Source organism: Pyxicephalus adspersus, chromosome 1, assembly GCF_032062135.1.
Source record: "Pyxicephalus adspersus chromosome 1, UCB_Pads_2.0, whole genome shotgun sequence".
Classification (NCBI taxonomy): Eukaryota; Metazoa; Chordata; class Amphibia; order Anura; family Pyxicephalidae; genus Pyxicephalus; species Pyxicephalus adspersus.
Genome location: NC_092858.1, coordinates 13,723,064 through 13,741,764, shown reverse-complemented (window position 1 = coordinate 13,741,764; position 18,701 = coordinate 13,723,064). Strand labels below are relative to the sequence as shown.

Genomic DNA, 18,701 nt, shown 5'->3' with positions numbered 1-18,701 from the left:
ACATTGTATGATGCATGCTGGGGACAATGTAACTCCTGGGTATGTGGAGTTGCATCATCAGTGGCCATCCAATGCCCAAGGAGGATCGCCATGCTCTCAGAAGTCCACTGTAGAGTCGGCGGCAAAGTTGTCAACTTCCTAGGGTGCAGCAATGACGGGGTCCCGTGCCATATACAGCAAGTACAGTTCTGTTTTAAGGGCCTGTTCAATTGTAGGAACATCTTTTCCCTGCTGTTTTCAAGCAGTTGGCACCTTGCTAGTAGCTTGGCCACCACCACTACTGCCAAAGGTACAGTTCACAAGCATGAGGAAGCTGTAACCACACCACAAATTAATTGCCTATCATAGGGTTCATAAAATTTGTACATTCCTAGGGTTCATAAAATTTGTATATTCCTAGGGTTCATCCAGAGACTGATAGGGCTTCCTTAAGCAATGAGCAGATTTTGCCCCTCAAGTCAGTTTAAGTAAGTGACCGCAATAGTCTTGTCTATATGTAGGGGTGATATTCTTCCCACTGGCCACCATGCTAATGTACTGTGAGGGGTGGATATAGGAATTATGAAGACCTGACCTGCAAACCGGAAAGGTATTTCAAGGGTTCCCCAGTGGTAAAAAGGTCTACAAAGCCGATATATACTATGGTCGGTTTTGCAGAAACACCAAATATTCAATCAGTAGGTTTTTGGGATGTGGGAGAAAACCCACACAAATGATCATGGTGTATTGGATGTCTGATCTCCTGATACGCTCCAAGGTTCCACCCGTTGGCAATTAATGTCTATTGTATCCTGTAGTAAGCTATCAGCCAATGGATAAAACCACAGCCTAAAGGGGAGACAAGTTTTCAAACATACACATCAAATTGTCACAGATGCTGGAGATTCTTTGGCTACCATGAAAGCCCTTTTCTTTAATTAAATCTGTAGAAAAGAAAGTTGGCAAAAAGATGAATGCACTTTGTTTTTAAGTGCACTTTAAGTTGACTACCTTTTGATTTCCCAGTAATCTAGGGCAGCTTTCAAGGAAACCGAATACAAAATCTTTTGAATAGAAAGCAATTCAAATGTAATAATCCTCACTAAGCTATTATAATAGTAATAACAAGAATACAAAATTTGTGTACTATGTGTAAGGATTTTGTTTTGTGTTGTGCTATGCCATGTTATGCACTATTACACAATCACAGCTGTGTAGGCTAATAATGTGCAGGGCAGCCCCTGTCGAGATCTGAACTCCTCACACGTGCCAAGTTTACACAGATGTCGGAATGTTTTAGCTAAAAGATTTCAGTTATCTATTTGATGTGCCATATTGACATGGAGAGGGCAAGATAATGCCTGCATTTTCCAAGAACAAAACATCGGCCATCTTGTCTCTGTACATCCTGAGAATTCATATGGTGGAAGATTTGTACAACACACGTTAGGGGTGAAATGAGGGAAGTGATGTTGCAGAACTCCGTGTTTTGTATTGAGGAAAAACAAGAACCCCTGTAGTTTGTTTTTGGTGGCATCAAGCTGGGAAATTACACCTGACCTTGCATGACATATCAACCTTTAGCTTAGTATGTCCTGCCAGAAGGCTGAAAATTATTCCAGAAGGCACTGCGCTGTGAAATGACTTCTTTTAAAAGCGGTTTGTCATCATACGACAGATTGCACAGGGAAAATTACTAAAAAAAATCTTTTTAATAGAATTAGCCACACATGACCTTGCAAGCTTATTTGTTGAGAGTTCAGTTTGCTTTCAATTTATAAAATAAAACTTCCTGCATTTCATATTTTATTTTTTTTAATGGTTTTAGATTTGCAACTTTTTTTATCCTAATATGACAAAGTGAAAGTGGAAATCCCACTTAAAAAGTTTGCAGTTTAGGCAGATCCTTATTGTAGAAAGGGACAAGGGATGTCCCTTCTTCAATAACTAATCTTACCTTACTGATCGCTGCCCAGCTGTCAAATTTTCCTGAGCTGGACATGCACAGCTCGGCTTACTTTGCCAAGGTAACCTAACAATCTCAGCTTCCTTTCCAACGTGCCGGGACTGAACAAACTCCTGCACAAGATTGGGATATGGAAGGAAAGAAGGGAGAAGATGGCGACACCCATGACAAGTGGGTCCAGGTGAATAATTATGGGTTTAGTTCCATTTTAAAATCAACCTAAGATCACATGCATGCTAAGTGCGAAGGAAGTATGTATAAGTGCAACACTTCCAGGTATTTATTACTTCTCAAAGCTCACACTACTCCACCATAAAATGCCTTCACTTGATTTTTAGATTAGAAGAACATAACTATTTTTTGTTAGGCATCATCCAGAATTAGTGTCTAGGATCAGTTTTTCTGAACCAGGATTCCTCCGGGATGCTAGAGGTTCCTTAAGCAGGAAATAGTTTGTGTCTCTCAAGTCAGGTTAACAGACTGCAATCATCTTTTCGACTATCTGCAAGGGTGATATTCTCCCCAATGGTCAGCAATGGAAGAGAAGAGAGTTCTACCTCTTGATCATCACACTAATTTACTATGAGCTGTGGATATTGTAATTATAGAAGGGGTTTCGTGAAAATTATTATAAGGGTTCCATGTTAAAAAGGTTGAGGACAGATGTGCTAGATCCTGGATTGATGTGTAGGGTACAACACAAAGTTCCAGGCAGTTCATGCCCTTTTCACAAATGCCTATGCCTTGCACCTTGCTACCTGTTACAATGTTGCAGTCTGATCCCTAGGATAGATGAGTCTGATTAAAGATTTCCACCTGCCTGCAGCAGAGTGATGACAATCTCAACGTAAGAAGGCACTTAGCTAAAACTTAAGGACTGCTTTATATTATGGAGCATACATAAAATTGTGTAAAAACTTGGAGAGATTAGTGAGGAAAAATACAGTGTCTTAGGGTAAAATAATTACCTTGGTAGAAGGCGCTCGTGAAAGACATAGTTAATGTTACCCAGCCTTATCGCTGCATACCAGAAGATCTGGGTGTTCAAAATCCTGAGACAGTGTACAATTAGCAGTGAATGATGTTTAAGAAGAGCTGAAATTTAAAAGAATTGCTCTGTTATACAGAATATCTTATTATGTTATTTGTGCCTAAGAAGAATTCGTAAAAACGTACCAAAAATACCTCCTAAAAAAAGACAGCAGTGCATGAACGCAGGTTGACATTTCTTTATATCTATCATATGAATCTAATGTTTATACAGACACAATGCACAATAAGGTAGAGTAGTTGGGAAAACTGAAAGATCAGCTGCAGGGATACCATGGGCAATGTTGGTTACTAGTTCTTTGGCATCTATATATTATTGGGTGCAGCTTCCAAAGTTCAGTTTCCCTTTAAAATTCTGCATGGTTTCCAACACTTTATATACCTGATGTACATAAAAAAATTAAGGGCCTGGACCAATATTTTTTGTTCCATGTACACAGGAGTTGATTTCCCGCACTAGGAGTGTACTTCAAAGCAGGTCATCAAAATCCGTTTGGCTTTACGCAATGCATGTAGCATTTCAGAAGCTATATTGGAACTGCTTTGCCATAAGCTGTGCATGATTTCCTTCTAGAAAATTGGCACACAGATATTAAGGTATGCAGCCAAACACATTGCAACTCTGCAGCTGCCCATTATTGGATAAAGAGATAGATAATACTGTATATGTGTTAAAGCCCTACAGAGCACAATTCAATCAATAACAGATAATAACATCAGTGGTAAAAGATTTAAAGAATGCAAGACATTTTTTGGGTTTTTAATAACGTTTCACAGTATTATTACACAGTATTAATATAGCGCTGACATATTACGTAGTGCTTTACAAAGTCCATAGTCATGCCACTAGCTGTCCCTCAAAGGGGCTCACAATCTAATCTCCCTACCTCAGCCATATGTCATAAACACAGTCTAAGGTCAATTTGGTGGGAAGCCAATTAACCTAACTCCACGTTTTTGGAATGTAGGAGGAAACCCACGCAAACACGGGGGGGCAGATTCCTGGCCCAGATTCAAACCTAGGACCTAGCGCTGCAAAGGCCAGAGTGCTAACTTCTGAGCCACCGTGCAGACCAATTTGTTTGATAGTCTGTTCCTTGGTGTCACACAAATTGGTCTGCACAGAGACAGAACAAACTTATCACACAATAAAATTATGTCTTGATTTAGATTCCTTGTATGGAACTGGGCAGGGAAGTCATTCTTTCATGTTTTGGATCAACCTCAAATTCTTTGTATGGAACTGGGCAAAATAAACTGCCTCACAGGTGACCACCATCAGGGCCAAAATCCTCATGCAGGAGGTCAGGCAGTTCCCAGACTGGAGAAAAAGATCCCAGAAAGTTTGTAATTTAACTTGGAGAAGAACTATCCTGACCTGAAAAGTGCCCGGTTTCAGATATTATAGCAATGGTGTAAGCAATGACTTTTAAAGGTCTGCAACATAAAGAGAGTCAAAGGTACACCGTCTCCCTGAGCCCATACCACCGTTTTTCTAAATAGGTCAATTCAGGTAGCTCAGAAAAAAGATTCCTTGAGAGCCAACAATGAATTCAGCGCTTTGATTTACATGGAAGGACTGGATAATTAGAAGGACCATGTATTGACACAGTTCAGGGGCCTCGCTGCTAACCTAGAAAGTGCTTGAAAGTCCACTTAATGCACAGAGGTATAAACAGTTCTTTTTGACCCCCCCAGCGGTATTTCCGAGTGTGCCTAGGGGTCTCTAAAAACACTAAAAAACCCCACTTACCTTGTTCCTTTGGGGTCCTCCGGCATCCTGCTCATCCATCCAGGTCCTTGGGCTGTGTCCTCCTACTCCCAGGGACTGCACTGATGTTCCCCGGGGTTTCCCGCTGACGTCGGTGCATGCGTTGTTTCGTGCAGGAGGCACAGTGGGAAATTCAAAAAATGTTGTATTGGATTCAATACAAAATACCTGTATTGAGGCCAATACAAAGAACTCTAATAATACATGCTACTGTACAGTTATATTACAGGTTTCACTATTTTTATGCACCCTTTTTTTAATAGATTTGTGTTTTTTTTATTTAAAGTTTATTATTAAATTTAATAAATATATTATAAATATATTATAACAATTTCAAGGAGTTGTGCCTAAGAATTATAGCCTACAATGTAAAATGAATTTTCATTGCAAAACAATGTAACGCTTTTTGCATACAAATACAGAAAGAATTGGAACACCAGGGGGGTTAAGGGCAACTGAAATTTTTGGAGAAAAATCAAACACTTTGATTTCCAGAATGGTGTGAATGTCACCTTTGTAAATAGTAAACAAATATATTATCCGTATAAAATGTTTGAATGTGTTCTGTAGCAGCTACCAATAATGACTGCACAATGGAAATCAGTCAGAGAAAGCATTGGAAGACTGGAAGCAAGAAAGTTATAAGGAGGCAGAGAACAAGCATGGTGAATACATGGGATGTTGGTGGATTTGGCAAACGTAAAAAGCCAGGCATTGTGGGTAGAAAGCAAGACGAACTTCAGGGTCTTCATGTAAAAGTCTATGACTTAGTGAACAAAAGAAACATATCTGAGAAGATATAGAGGACTTGAGAGCATATGGTTGCCTTCTAATTTTGGAGTAAATGAAAACAAGCATGGCTTCTTAGGGGAAAGGTCAGTCAGTGAGTTGAGTGATTTGCTATCAGACTACATTGTAACAGCTAAAGACCTGGAAGCAGACAGCACCGCAGGCACAAAATATATAAAGATGCAGTGGCGTATTGTGGGCCCTGGGAATAAACCTGAGCCAAAAAGAAATTCTCCTCTGGAAAGGAAGCTGGGAAACTGCCAGAGGGGACTCGATGTGCATGGAAAGCAAAGATTCCAACGCAATTCCATACTATGTGCATTAGTACTATGAAAGAGTGAGCAGCATACAAACCCTGACCCACTAGTGGACAGCGCACCAGGGACACCTAGAACAGCCAGACTGCATGTATCTGGAAATACAGAATTCAAAGCGGCAAATGTGCTAACAAATGTACAGACCTAAGGTAAACTAGAGCTTAAAGAGGACCAATACTGAGAAATTGAACCTGGACAGCTGATAGTTGTCAGCCTGATGAAAAAAGCTTTGAGCAGCCAGATTTTGCATTTCTTCTCTTCTCCAGCAGCTGCAGGCAGGTTGTGACTACTGGGATAAAGCAGTAGCTAATCACATTCTGTAGAACTAAGGAATGCAGCAAGGATTTCATTTCTTTACAAGCTACATCACAATACTGCAACCACCACTGCCACCCACTCCCCTTCAGCCATGGATTAATGTGGTTGCATGACCCCTGGACCCAGAGCAGTTTTTAGGATACAGAGAATACACCAAGTAGGAAAAAACAAAAAAAAATGATCTGCGTTTATTTAAAGTAAACAATGCAGAGAGAGCCTGTTGGTTGTTAGCAATAGAAGTCCAATAACCACAATTGGTTTCCATGTCCAAGAAAGTTTTAGCATGGTGTCAGGGCTGCCATTAACAGTTCCATTTTATAGACAAAGTTCCGACCTTCCATTTTGTTCCATTGAACTTCCTTAAAAGGTCCACGCAAGTACTGCCACTTGTTATCCTGTAACACGTCACTCTTTGGGAGCTCCTTACACTGACTGCGGGGAAACTGAACCATCACCTTGCAGCCGCTCTCAGGTCCATTTCGTACTGTGAGAAGAGAACACAGATGTCAGAGATTACACATATCTAAGTGAAACAATGTAAGCAGACATTTTTCTGAGGCATTGCTAATACACAAAAAGCCTATTAATCTGCTATAATATTTTATAGCCCTGGTAAGTAATATAGTAACCACTCTTTTTCCCCCTACAGAGTCATTCTGTAATGAGACATTTCCATGTGCTCATTGCCACATGGAATCATATTTTCAGCTGCTTTGCTATAGCACTAAGGAAATGCTCATTCAGCACTAGACAAAGGGGTATCTGGATCATCATAAAGCACTCTGGATTTCCCTGGAGATAAGTCAGTCTGTGATCAGTTCCTAATTGGTCTTATTTTGTACAGAACAGGATTGGGCCAGATATCACTGAACTCTGCAAAAGTCTTTCAGTGGCCGCTGTTCACAATATCTGCTATTTCACCAGATATTCAACAGTAACCCACGTTTTCTAGTTGTAAATTCTGTAGGGATGAATCAGATGGATGCAAGAATTATATGGCAAATGTGTTTGTTTTAATCATTTCAACTCCAAATTATTGATAGCATATTCCAAATCTAGCTCCAGTTTGGCTAAAGGCAGATAGGCAGGTCCGATACTGTTCTAATTTGGGGAATAACTATATATAGGTTTAACTCTGTGTTGATGTTCTGATTGACTACATTTCATTGCTTAGATAAACTACTGGGTTTGAAAAGTGGTTCCAGTTTATTTTTAGCTACAATTGAGCACTAAAGCAATAAAACTGTATAGACTGTTTTGACATTATATACCCCGTTATAAAACAATTAAGATTCTTGCTCAAACTTTCTTCCAATTATCATTACAAGTAGCATTGTTCACAATTACATTGTTATCATTTGGGAAAACCACCCTACAAACAACTGAGAAGAGGCAGACATTTAGTCTGTAGGAGATTAGAAGCATGGAGGTACAGAAAAAAAGTGTTATAGAAAAAAGAATTAAAACAAAGTTAACAAAACCATTATTTTTCCTTAAAGCATAGTTTGATGTTTTTACCCATAAAAGCAATGGAAAATAAATAAAGGACATACCTGAAACAGAGTAATCTCCATTGGGTGAGGCCACCGTTATCGATGAGGCGTTACCAATACTCTCTACTGGTCCCAGGCCGACATGATTACTAAAGCTTAGCACATGCCAGCCCATTACTTTAGCCAGCTGCTGGACAGCAAGGACCTGGTGCTGAGACATCTGAAACAAAAAACAGACCATGCTGAAACGGTTCTTTGAAAGCATCTTCTGCCCTCTATGCTGAAGATCAATAAAACAGCATTATAGTAGGTTTGTAGCCTAAACAAATGTAAATTAGAATTTTCAAACAATTTATCCCTTGAGTTATGTCAAGTAAAACAGCATTACATACTCTGCACTCATAGTATTGATTACATCTCCCTCTGGGTGCTGCAAAAATTGGTGAACCATTATGTTGCACTGTTCTCTGCGGGAATCTCCTTTAGCTTAAAACATAAGAAGGGAGGGCCCATGACAGCCCAGTAATTTATAATAGAAGAGGATCAGTGATAGATTGCAGAGCAGCAAGTCTGCAGACAACAGCACTAGGGATGTGGCAAGTATTGCATTATTAAGATGCTTTATTTAAATAGTAACTGAGCTCCCCCTCCTTTTCAAGGAAGCAGGAGCTTGATTATAGTTATTATTTTTAGATTATCAGGAATATTAATAAGCAGCACCTGTGAGAGCAGGAAGTCTTGCAGCTCTTGTTCCTGATGAGACAGAGTAATGACCCTTCCATCTCTGTGTACAACTCTGATCTGATCCACTCCAATATTCAGTTGCAACTGAATGGACCTGAGGAAAAACAAACAATGAAAAATAAAGTAACTATGGTGAAAAGAAACCAGATCTCATATTTAATAGGGCATTGCCCATACATATACTTTCACTTGTATCAGAAAACATTAGATAGACAATATATTTATTGTAAAGATGTAATATTTTAAAAGGTAATTTCCCTAATATACTTTTACAATGATGGAGGTTTTCAGATGTACTATATTTTAAGGCAAAGTATGATCGAAGACAACCTCACACTTAAAATCAATCCGTATGATATGTTTTGCAACAATCACAGTCTCTTAGGAGTGAATATAGGAGATAATATTGGTGTTTGACATTTATGCTTGCATGTCAAAAAGGCTAACATTATATAGAAGCTGACCCAGAACAAAATCATCCACAAAGTAATATAAGCATAGGTCTAAGGCACAATAGATGGCTAGGGTGTCAAAGTACAACTTTCAGCACCTATATTAGGAAGGGAGATAGCAAAACTGGTCAAAATTGTCCACCTGTCACATCACACTGGAGCTTTTTTTTCTTAGTATAGTATTTGATAGGGCAACCCATGCCAGTACAGACAGTGCAAACTGGGGAGAAAGGGCTCTTCTGTGTCTATTGCATCTCTGTAACAGCTAGGGAAACTAAGCAATTGACATTGGTTCGAATCTTGCCACATAGTTTTGGCTGGAGCTCTGCCCATAAGGAGTTCTTCTGCAGGTTTCAGTATCTATAGGCAAGGCTTGCTATTGGCCTCTGACTGCAAAAAAACACACTTAAAAGTGCAAGTTCAATTAAAACAAGATTCAGACTTCTGATTAAGGTTTCTAAGCTTTTATCAGATTGCTATGTAATGATAGGCAAAACTCCAATATGTTCACACAAAAGGTTTACCATTATTACTCACTTGCAGATCTGTTCATAACCTTGAGACGTTATCAGGACTTTGACACTGGATTCGTATACATCATTAATACTTGACCAGTGAGCTTGAATCTGGGGGTCTTCAATTCTGCTGGCCAGGCTGTCAATGATACGCGCTGTTCTGCAAACAAGAATCATAAAAATGGAACACTTTACATTACTTTGTCATTGGGAGCAACTCAATGGAAATAGTTAAATTAGTAAATGCACTGCTTGAAACTTAACTGTTTAAAAATAGAAAACACAGCAATAGCTTACAAATCCAACTAATTTCCAATTAAAGTGTGTTAAACCTATGTACATTGTGCAGGGAATGTGAGAAAATATCTGTGAATCTTTCCAGTAAGCACCAAACTTCCTGTGCTACAATGAAATCTGAAGAAGCAGTGTTGTCAGATCTGCCCAGTTCTCCTTTGATCTGTAATGTTATGGAGACCAGGAGAACATTTCTGTGCTATAACTCTACTTCCTTGGCATAGTAATGTACAGAAAGTGTGTTACTGGCAAGCTCACCAACTGTAAAAGAAAAAAAAAACAAATGCAGCCAGCACACTAATGATGGGTAACCTGCAATATATTACATATGCTTTCAATGTTTAATGAAAAGTGGATCGCTAGATCACAAACAGTAAATCTAGTTCTAAAAATTTTTATTGTATGTCTGCCTGCATTACACTAAACAACTTAGCCCTGAGTCAGTGACCTAAAGCACTAAAGCCATTGGGTCACAGCATGAGTAGTAAGAAGGAGAGAACTTGATGGGACACCCAAAAGTTTAAAGTCAAAAAAAGAATGAGAAGGCAAGAGAATATCTTCCAAGAGAGGCATCTGTTCCAAAGATAACTAGAGGGTATTTAGCTGCGTTTTGGAGAGTCCCCCCATTTTCTGTATTCTAATAGTAGTTTGTCACATTACGCAACCAACAAGTCCAGGATGTTTAGCAGGTTGTCCAATAAGTGCCAGGAAAATATTCTGGCAATTAAATTTACACAGCTGATTCTGATTCCATGGTGATAGGATTAGGGTGTTTGTCAGGATTCAGATACTAGATGGTAGAGTTTATCACACTCAGAGCTCAAGACTCTCAAAATTATAAGAACAAATCCAGTGGAATGCAACTGGCTACTATACCCTATTTATCAAGGATTAGATGGATGAAAACTTCCCCAGGCTTATTACTTATAGTGTCTCCAATAAAGGAAGAGAGGAGGAAACTCCTCAATGAGACATAAATGGCATTAACATGTTTAAAAAATCTTTAAAAAAAAAGTTTTAGCAATAGACACTATAAAAGGACAAAACAAACAGAATTACTTAGGCATTAGTGTAGCCACCAACCTGCGTCTAAGGAAAATGTGTTTGGCTTGTTTGATGATCTTCTCTAGCAGTCCCTCCCTCTGCTGCATGGTGTTAATTTCATTCTTGTCAAAGGCTTGGGGACCTGCAAGACGCATCCTTTTGTGTCCAAATGGAGCACTTGCTGGATGTGGCATCACAATATTACTTAAAGTCTGCTTGTGAAACTGAAAAAAATATAAGAATTAAAACCATATTAATGCTTCCTTTTTTAGCTATAATATTATTCAATAGATTGCTAATACAAGTAAAGGAGAGGTCAGGACATGCTGTCTGGAAAACAGATGCAAATAATTGCTAATTTCACATGGCAGGCTTGTAAGAAAATTCCTTCTACAGCGATTACCCTCTAAACAAGGCATCCGAGACCTATGCATGCCACTCCGTTCTGTACCTGGTGCTACTAGAAACCTGATACAACATTATAATACAGAGACAACAGGAACAGTTCAGTGCCTGGATCAAAAACACACTTCTTTAAAATGATTGTATTCATGTCAGACTGCTCACCTCTCTAATAAGTTGATGGAGATTGTGTTCGAGGACATAGAGGTCACCGTCAGGAGTTGTCTTTTCAGAAGATGTTTTCTGAGACTTCTTGTCATTTGTAGAGTGGCAAAAAGAAATGGATAGCTGGAGTCCTGTAAGAAGAAGACAGTCAGTTGATAAATGATAAGAACTCATCATAGACAGAATGCATTCATAGCTGTAGACCCGTTTACATGTTATATACAGCTAACCCCTAATTTAACTAGACAAATCTGAAAATTCTTCATTCAGCAGCTTGGTGCACAGGGTGCTCACACTGCACACTACATTTTAGACAGCAGATGAGTGAGGATATAATCTGGAGCAAAATGTTTGAAGGAAAAAGCCACTTAGAGACAGAAGATAAATTACTAAAGATGGGAAACATTCTTAGGAACTAAATGCGCTAAGTCCCAGTGCACTTTTGACTGCTTCAATAATCTATGCCAGAAGGGGCTGGGATAAACCACAGATGGATGACACAATCAGTCAGGTATGTACAGCATTACTGGTCCACCATGATTCTGACAGCAGGACATTTATTGACAAATTTATTGTCGTGTTTTTTTTGAGGATACCATTCACCTCTTAAAATCCTAGATATCAAAGCTTTTACGTCTTAAGTAGAAACACTAACAAATGTATTCCAACTTGCTAAATCTTTTTCAAATGCTTAATGGTCAAGGGGCTATTATTATTATTACCCAGTATTTATAAAGCGTGGACATATTACGCAGCACTGGACAAAATTCATAGTGATGTCATTAGCTAACCCTCAAGGGGGCTCACAATCTGATCAATTACCCTAACTACATGTTTTTGGAATGGAGGAGGAAACCCATGCAAACACAGGGAGAACCTTCAAACTCCATGTAGGATAGAGTCCTGGCCGAGATTCCAACCTGGGACCCAGCGCTGCAAAGGTGTTCTAGTGCAGACCGGCGCTGTACGTACAGCATTCGTTCATGCATCGTGCAAAATTAGTCATTGGAAAGGGATGTGAAGGATACTTTTCAACAACAATAAGTGCACGGTGTATGCGGCTTTAGTCAGGTTGAAAAAAAGACATCAAGTTCAACCACTATGGAAATAAACATAGCTCGGATATAAAAACCAATGAACATATTGGATCCAGAGGAAGGCAAAAAAACACTAGTACATTTTGCTCCAACAGGGATGATTCCATGAGACAATAGGATGTTTCTTGGATGAACAGTCTTTTGTTTGAATTCTGCACAACCTTCCTAAAGAGGGTTAAATCCATCTCAGGCGGTGGTAAACTGCAGGTCACATTTACAATGAATTCAGAATGACCTCAGAAGCATCTCAAACTTAACAAACAGGCATAATAAAATAGAACTAAATTCAACTCTCCTCAGTCTATCGCAGACACCGATATCTTCATGCGGTCTACTTTGGAGTCCAGGTCTTTTGGACATCTTGATTGGCCAGGCTGGAATAACAACGTTCATTCATTCACGGCACCTGGTTAGGTCAGGATTGTACATAGAACTGTAGAGCTGCAGGAGGGACATACCCGGTCTCTTTTGTATAAAAAAATAAATAAATAAATAAAAAACTGCCTGCTCACAATGTTTTGTTTTTCCGGTAACTTCCTTTTCAACAGGAGCATCTCTTTAAGACAGTTATTTTCCGGGGCACGGGCAACAGGGCAAGTAAGTAAGTCATTCCTTTAAGTTTTTCCTTTTTTTTTTTAGCAACAGACACTAAGTCACAGCAGACTACACCTATGTCACAGGTCTGATTTAACAAAACACTAATGGAAGGAATACTAACAGTGTTTTTGGAAGGGAGCCAGTGGAACATAGTACATTTATGCTGAGTGGGAACACAAAGCTCACAAAATTCATACTTTAGGAACACTCGCTGCATACAAAAATCAAGCCTCAGTCACACTGCGAGCAGCATGGAGTGGCAGAGAACAGCCTGTGCACATTAAAAGATGGATGGGAGAACTCTACAAAAGATACCAAGGAAACAGCATAATGGGGAAGGCCGCTAACTGTGCCACTGTGTAAGCCAGGGAACGTCTTTCTTAGTAAAAAAAATAAAAGCTTTAGCTGTATATACAAAATATACACCACAGGGTACAGAACATTTTACATTTGTAAAAGAACAAAGAAGGATTTGTTTAACAAAAGCAAAAAAGATGTTTTATAAGACTGAAAATAACTTTATATTACAGTCTGATGGTAAATTGATAAGTAACTCCAGCCAATCAGAAAAAAATGAATCTAAGATATAAAAGGATCAGCAGTATATTGTGAGCTTTCTGCCTTATACACAAATGATAACACTTTGCAGTCTGGAAATATGCTGTCACGGTCCCTTCCGTGACAGAAGTTTGAGGATCTGTCAGACAAGCTGCTTATGTGAATATCTGACAGTCTCTTTGGTTTTACTTGTTTCTGTGTTGTTGTTTGTAAAGACCACTCCCCTTGTATCAGGTGCAGGTGCTGGTCATTACTGCTCCTCCATTTAGTCTGCCCTCACACTTCATGCTGTGCGGTTGATATTCACTGCTGGGTTGTGAATAGCTGGAGTGTTGAGCCATCCTGAGTTCCTGTTTATATCTGCTAATAAGATAAGTTGCTTTACTTTTGGTGTATTGGTGTTTTGTGTTATTTTGTTGTTTACTAGGCCTCAGGGAGACACTGGGTCCTTCATAGGGGAAGGAACCAGCAGTCTCAAGCCAGACACTACTGCCAGGGCTTTACAGGGCTAGTAGGGCCCAGGTTCCTGAGTATGAGCTTTCCTACCATCAGGGGATGCTCATACAGTTAGGAGTTAGGGCCAGATTAGGGTGTCTGTAAGGGGTGACCATTCCCTTTTCCCTAGTCATTTGAGGCCTAGTAGTATATACGCCTTTCTGTTACCCTCCCCTCCCTGTTATACGTGACATATGCACATCCCAAGCCACAACCCGGCCTTCTGCCTTTTGGTGTAAAAACCCCAGACAGGTGATACCGAGACAAAGACCTGTTCTTCTTCCTCTTCAGCTGATCAGTTTACAATGTAGTGATTCCCCCTACCAGCTAGATTTTAGCTTTTAAATAATTTGTGCTTCTGTATATGGCAGATAATATGAGCTGAACTATAATAAAGAAAATAAAATAGTTTTAACGTGAAAGCTTTGGGAGTCATTTCCATGGAAAATATACAGCTGAAGCCTGTTGTATATTGTACATGACCTTTAAGATCTCATTGGACATCTGATTGCAAAACCAGGCTCATAAAACCAAGCACATACAATCTTTATTGAAGAAGTATTAACGTGCAAAGATATTGTAGACCAATGCATGCTTCCAACATTATGTTTGCAGAAAAAAAAAATGTAACATATCTATTTGGGCTAAACGAAAGAATGAAGTATTGTGTGGTAAAAGCTTTGAAAACAGTTAGAGGTCTGTTTAAATCCTTTCACACAAGATTCACATCACATTCAAGTTTTTTTCCTAACAGAATCCAATTAGCAAACATTCTGGATGGATGTCACGTTGATCATGTGGCTTATGTATTTCCAACATGGCACAGCTATAAAGGACATGATGGTAAAACTCCTGATCTGCATATGTTTCAGGTTCTGAGCTCAGAGGATTTTAACCCTGGAGTAACAGAACAGCCAGACAACTAGTATTTTCTAGAAGTAGGTCAGCAATCACAGATTACAAATTTCTCAAGGAGAAGCTCCCTTATCCCATCTATTTCTTCAGTTCTCAAATTCTGTATTGTTGGAGTTTCCTGAAAAATCTTCTCAGTTTTCCTCTGTGCACAGTAATAAACAGCATTTCTAGCTAAACAAGTGATTAAATGGATCTCTAAAGTCATCTCCTCTAACAGTCATAAAACATACATTTCTTACCAGGAAATGGCTGGGAGATAATTTGGTTCTTGACGACAATGTGAGGGATTTGGGATTTGATTTGAACGGCTTCACGAGACAACTGTGCAAATATTTCTTTACAAAGGAGAACATCCTGTGCAGCTTCCAGCTTTGTCTGCCAATGTGGAGTCCCTGGAAAAGAGAAAGGCAGAGGGTTTTTCATGCTGAGAGCAGCTAACCAATTGCTAACAGATGGCAATGAGAGACTGGCTGAAAACACGTAACAGGCATGTAGCAGGCAATGGTGCAGAGGTGGAAGAACACCAGATACCGAGCTGCAATACAAACTGCAACATACATAAACATTTCAAGAGCAAGAATAATTCACAAGAGCAAAATTAAAAATTCAAAAAGGTGCCATGGGTCCTGGGATACTTACCTCTACAGCAATACCACGCTGCTCCTTCCTCCATTGCAGATGCCTCTAATTTACTTGGTGTTAGAGTCTAAACATGGTGGTCAGGTCACCTCCTACATTATATGTCAATGCTCAGTTGATAAAGCATCAACGGAGAGGAAACCAAATGCAGCTCCTTACCCTGAAGCACCATGGTTTTTTGGTTTGACACACAATACATTGACGGACAAATATCTAAAATCTGTAGACCACCAGCAAATTTTAAAAGCTCACATAATGTGACCCACACCAATAACAAATGATTTATTCTTTTGATTGGGGTAAGGTATCTACTTTAAGTAATACAACAGTGCCAAACCAGCTTCATGGACCAGACTTACATCCGGCCAAAGTATTGTATAGGAGAAGGGTAGCTACGGTGTATGGAGATCAGCTGGGACACTTAACAGCCAATAGAAAGTGTCTGTGTGTCCACTTTCTATTGGCTGTTAAGTGTCCCCTGGGGATCTAAAATAGGTCTGCCGATGTGACAGCACAAGTATTTTTGGGAATGTGCTGTATTTAGACAACCCCTAGCTCGTTAGGAAAAAAAAATATTGCACAACAAATGGTTGGCTTTACTTATCAATTGTACATAATGTATAAGCCAATAGCCCATGTCATGACACACGACACCCCAATCTGGTGAGGATACAGAAGTGTCATGGCCGTGAGCATTTACAATTTTTTTTTTTTTAGAGGGAATAGAAAAGAAACCACCCGGCTGTTTTTGAATGGTTACTGAAAAGTTGGGTAACAATACAGGGGCTGCCACCCACCTAGAATTTTTTCACACTCAGGGATTCTGGGTTGAACTCTGTGCCTGGCATGTGAAAGCTGGATAGCGTGGGTTTCCTCTGGGTACTCCAGTTTCCTCCCACATCCCAAAAACATGCAGTTAGGTTAATTGGCTACCCCCAAAAATTGACCTTAGACTGTAATAAAGACATATGACTATGGTAGGGGCATTAGATTGTGAGCTCCTTTGAGAGACAGCTAGTGACCTGTGTGACTTTGTACAGCACTGTGTAACATGATGGCGCTATATAAATACTGTATAATAATAATAAGGTTACCCACAAAGAAAATATTAACTTGTCCAATAGGTAACAAAAAAAATTGCTACAGCACATGTACCTGGTTTTGCTTTTGGCAAAGAGCGTTTGAATAAATTCACTGTTCCCAAGTCACCAATGTCTGATGTTTGTTTTTGAATGGAAACCTGCAAAAACAGATGAAAACAACTTGTTATGAATCAAAGGTCAAAGTTAGTATCAGTTACCATTTTCTCAGAAATGTAAAGTTAAACTGTTAGAAATTGTTCCTCCAGCAAGCCTGAGGATGTTCAAGGTAATCCCGCATACACCTCCCCTGGTAACAGGAGAAGTCCTGTTAATCCAATCATAGATTACACGTGGCTATAGCTTCCCTGCATGTGGCAAAAATATGGGGAGCGATTAACCTTGTGGTGTGCTGCTGGAGTTAATAAAAAATGAATAGATTTTAGAAAAAATCTGTTATATGGAAATGCTAGTGGCGGAAGATGAGGATAGGATGGAACAATTTAAAATAGTTTGGTCTCCCTGGGATTGGTTTAAAGAATCTCCCCTATTCCGAATGTATTTATCTTAATGCTTTCATATATTTGTTCGAGTGCTATTTCTGTATTTTTGCATTAAGGGCTTTCTCATATTTTCTCCAACCTTGGGTGGTGCACACCCTCTTTCCCCCTTCCCTTCCCAACCCCCTTCCTTGGGCTGCAATGTTCTTTTTTTTTATTGTTTATTGTTTTTTCTTGTTAAAAGATATTTACACAAGTATATAGCGATATATGCGGCTTAAGATTGTTAGAGTATTACTTATGTTATATACCTCTATGAGTGTTTTTATTAACTTCTGTATAATTGTGTTGCTCTGTTTTATTCTGGTTCATGAAGGTTTTGACAGATTATTGCTATGTATCAGAGTTTATGCTATATTTAAGATGTGTATTTTACGCTCATATGAAGCCAATGCCGTTACGGGTTAAAAAGATTCCTGTGTTTTATGTTTTATATGTATGTTTGTTTATCTTTCTTTGAAAACTCAATAAAACTGATTGACACAAAAAAATGAATAGATTTTACGAGATGTTTTGCTGTATAAGCCTGGTTGTCTTTGTATGTGAAAATGTTCAATAAAAATTCAGTTTAAAAAAAAAAACAAAAATGAATAGATATGCATCTAACAATATTAAGAAATACTTATGATAAAACTCAAACCATTTAAATGCAATGTATTATTTTTATACAGCTTAAACAAGCATGTCTGAAGGATCTAGACAAATTAACTGGTGCACTTCCACCTAAGAAACACTAGAGGGAAATCACATAAAAGACTGCAAACCAGTTTCTGCTCATTACTACCTATTTTCTTTTATAAAGTGCTGATTCTGTGCTCACTTACTCTGCATCTGCCTTCATGGATCCTATTATTATTACACAGTACTTATATAACACGGACATATTACACAGCGCTGCACAAAGTCCATAGTCATGTCACTAGCTGTATCTCAAAGGGGCTCACAATCTAATGTCCCTACCATAGTCATATGTCATTAATACAGTCTAACATCAATTTGAGGGGAAGCCAAATAACTTAACTGCATGGTTTTGGAATGTGGGAGGAAACACACACAGGTAGAGCGTGCAAACTCCATGCAGATACGGTAGTGTCCTGGCTGAGATTCAAACCTGAGATCCAGCGCTGCAAAGGCCATAATGCTAAACTCTGAGCCACTGCTCTGAACTCTACAAACTTTACCAAATGCAAACCTGGAGAGACCTCAAGTTGTCTTTTAACCTAAAGAACCTAAAGAACTTCAGGACAATGGTAAAAGTAATACACACCCTTAAATAAGCAGAGCCTTCCAAATCACTGGGAATCTGGACATCCAATGGACAGTAGTCTTCAGGGATTTTCTTATCTAAATCAATGTCTGTATTCTTTATAACTTCAAATGTTCCAAGATGAGGAAAGAGTGAACCTGTACAAAAACAAAGAAAGCGTGTATAAGTGATCACCAGTCTAACCGAGCATGGTTA

The 18,701-nt window shown here is 39.1% G+C and overlaps 1 protein-coding gene across 1 annotated transcript in view; it reads right to left on the bottom strand.

The window, feature by feature from the left end:
* Positions 1 to 6,358: 6,358 nt before the first annotated feature.
* The window catches only part of MED17 (mediator complex subunit 17), a gene marked incomplete in the record, with an annotated part of 17,709 nt that continues 5,366 nt past the window's right edge, over positions 6,359 to 18,701 (bottom strand). Inside the window, 9 exon segments of the mRNA XM_072402581.1 lie at positions 6,359 to 6,674; positions 7,744 to 7,903; positions 8,404 to 8,521; positions 9,417 to 9,554; positions 10,772 to 10,956; positions 11,300 to 11,430; positions 15,201 to 15,353; positions 16,756 to 16,840; positions 18,507 to 18,643. Coding sequence (XP_072258682.1) covers positions 6,469 to 6,674; positions 7,744 to 7,903; positions 8,404 to 8,521; positions 9,417 to 9,554; positions 10,772 to 10,956; positions 11,300 to 11,430; positions 15,201 to 15,353; positions 16,756 to 16,840; positions 18,507 to 18,643 — 1,313 coding nt within the window.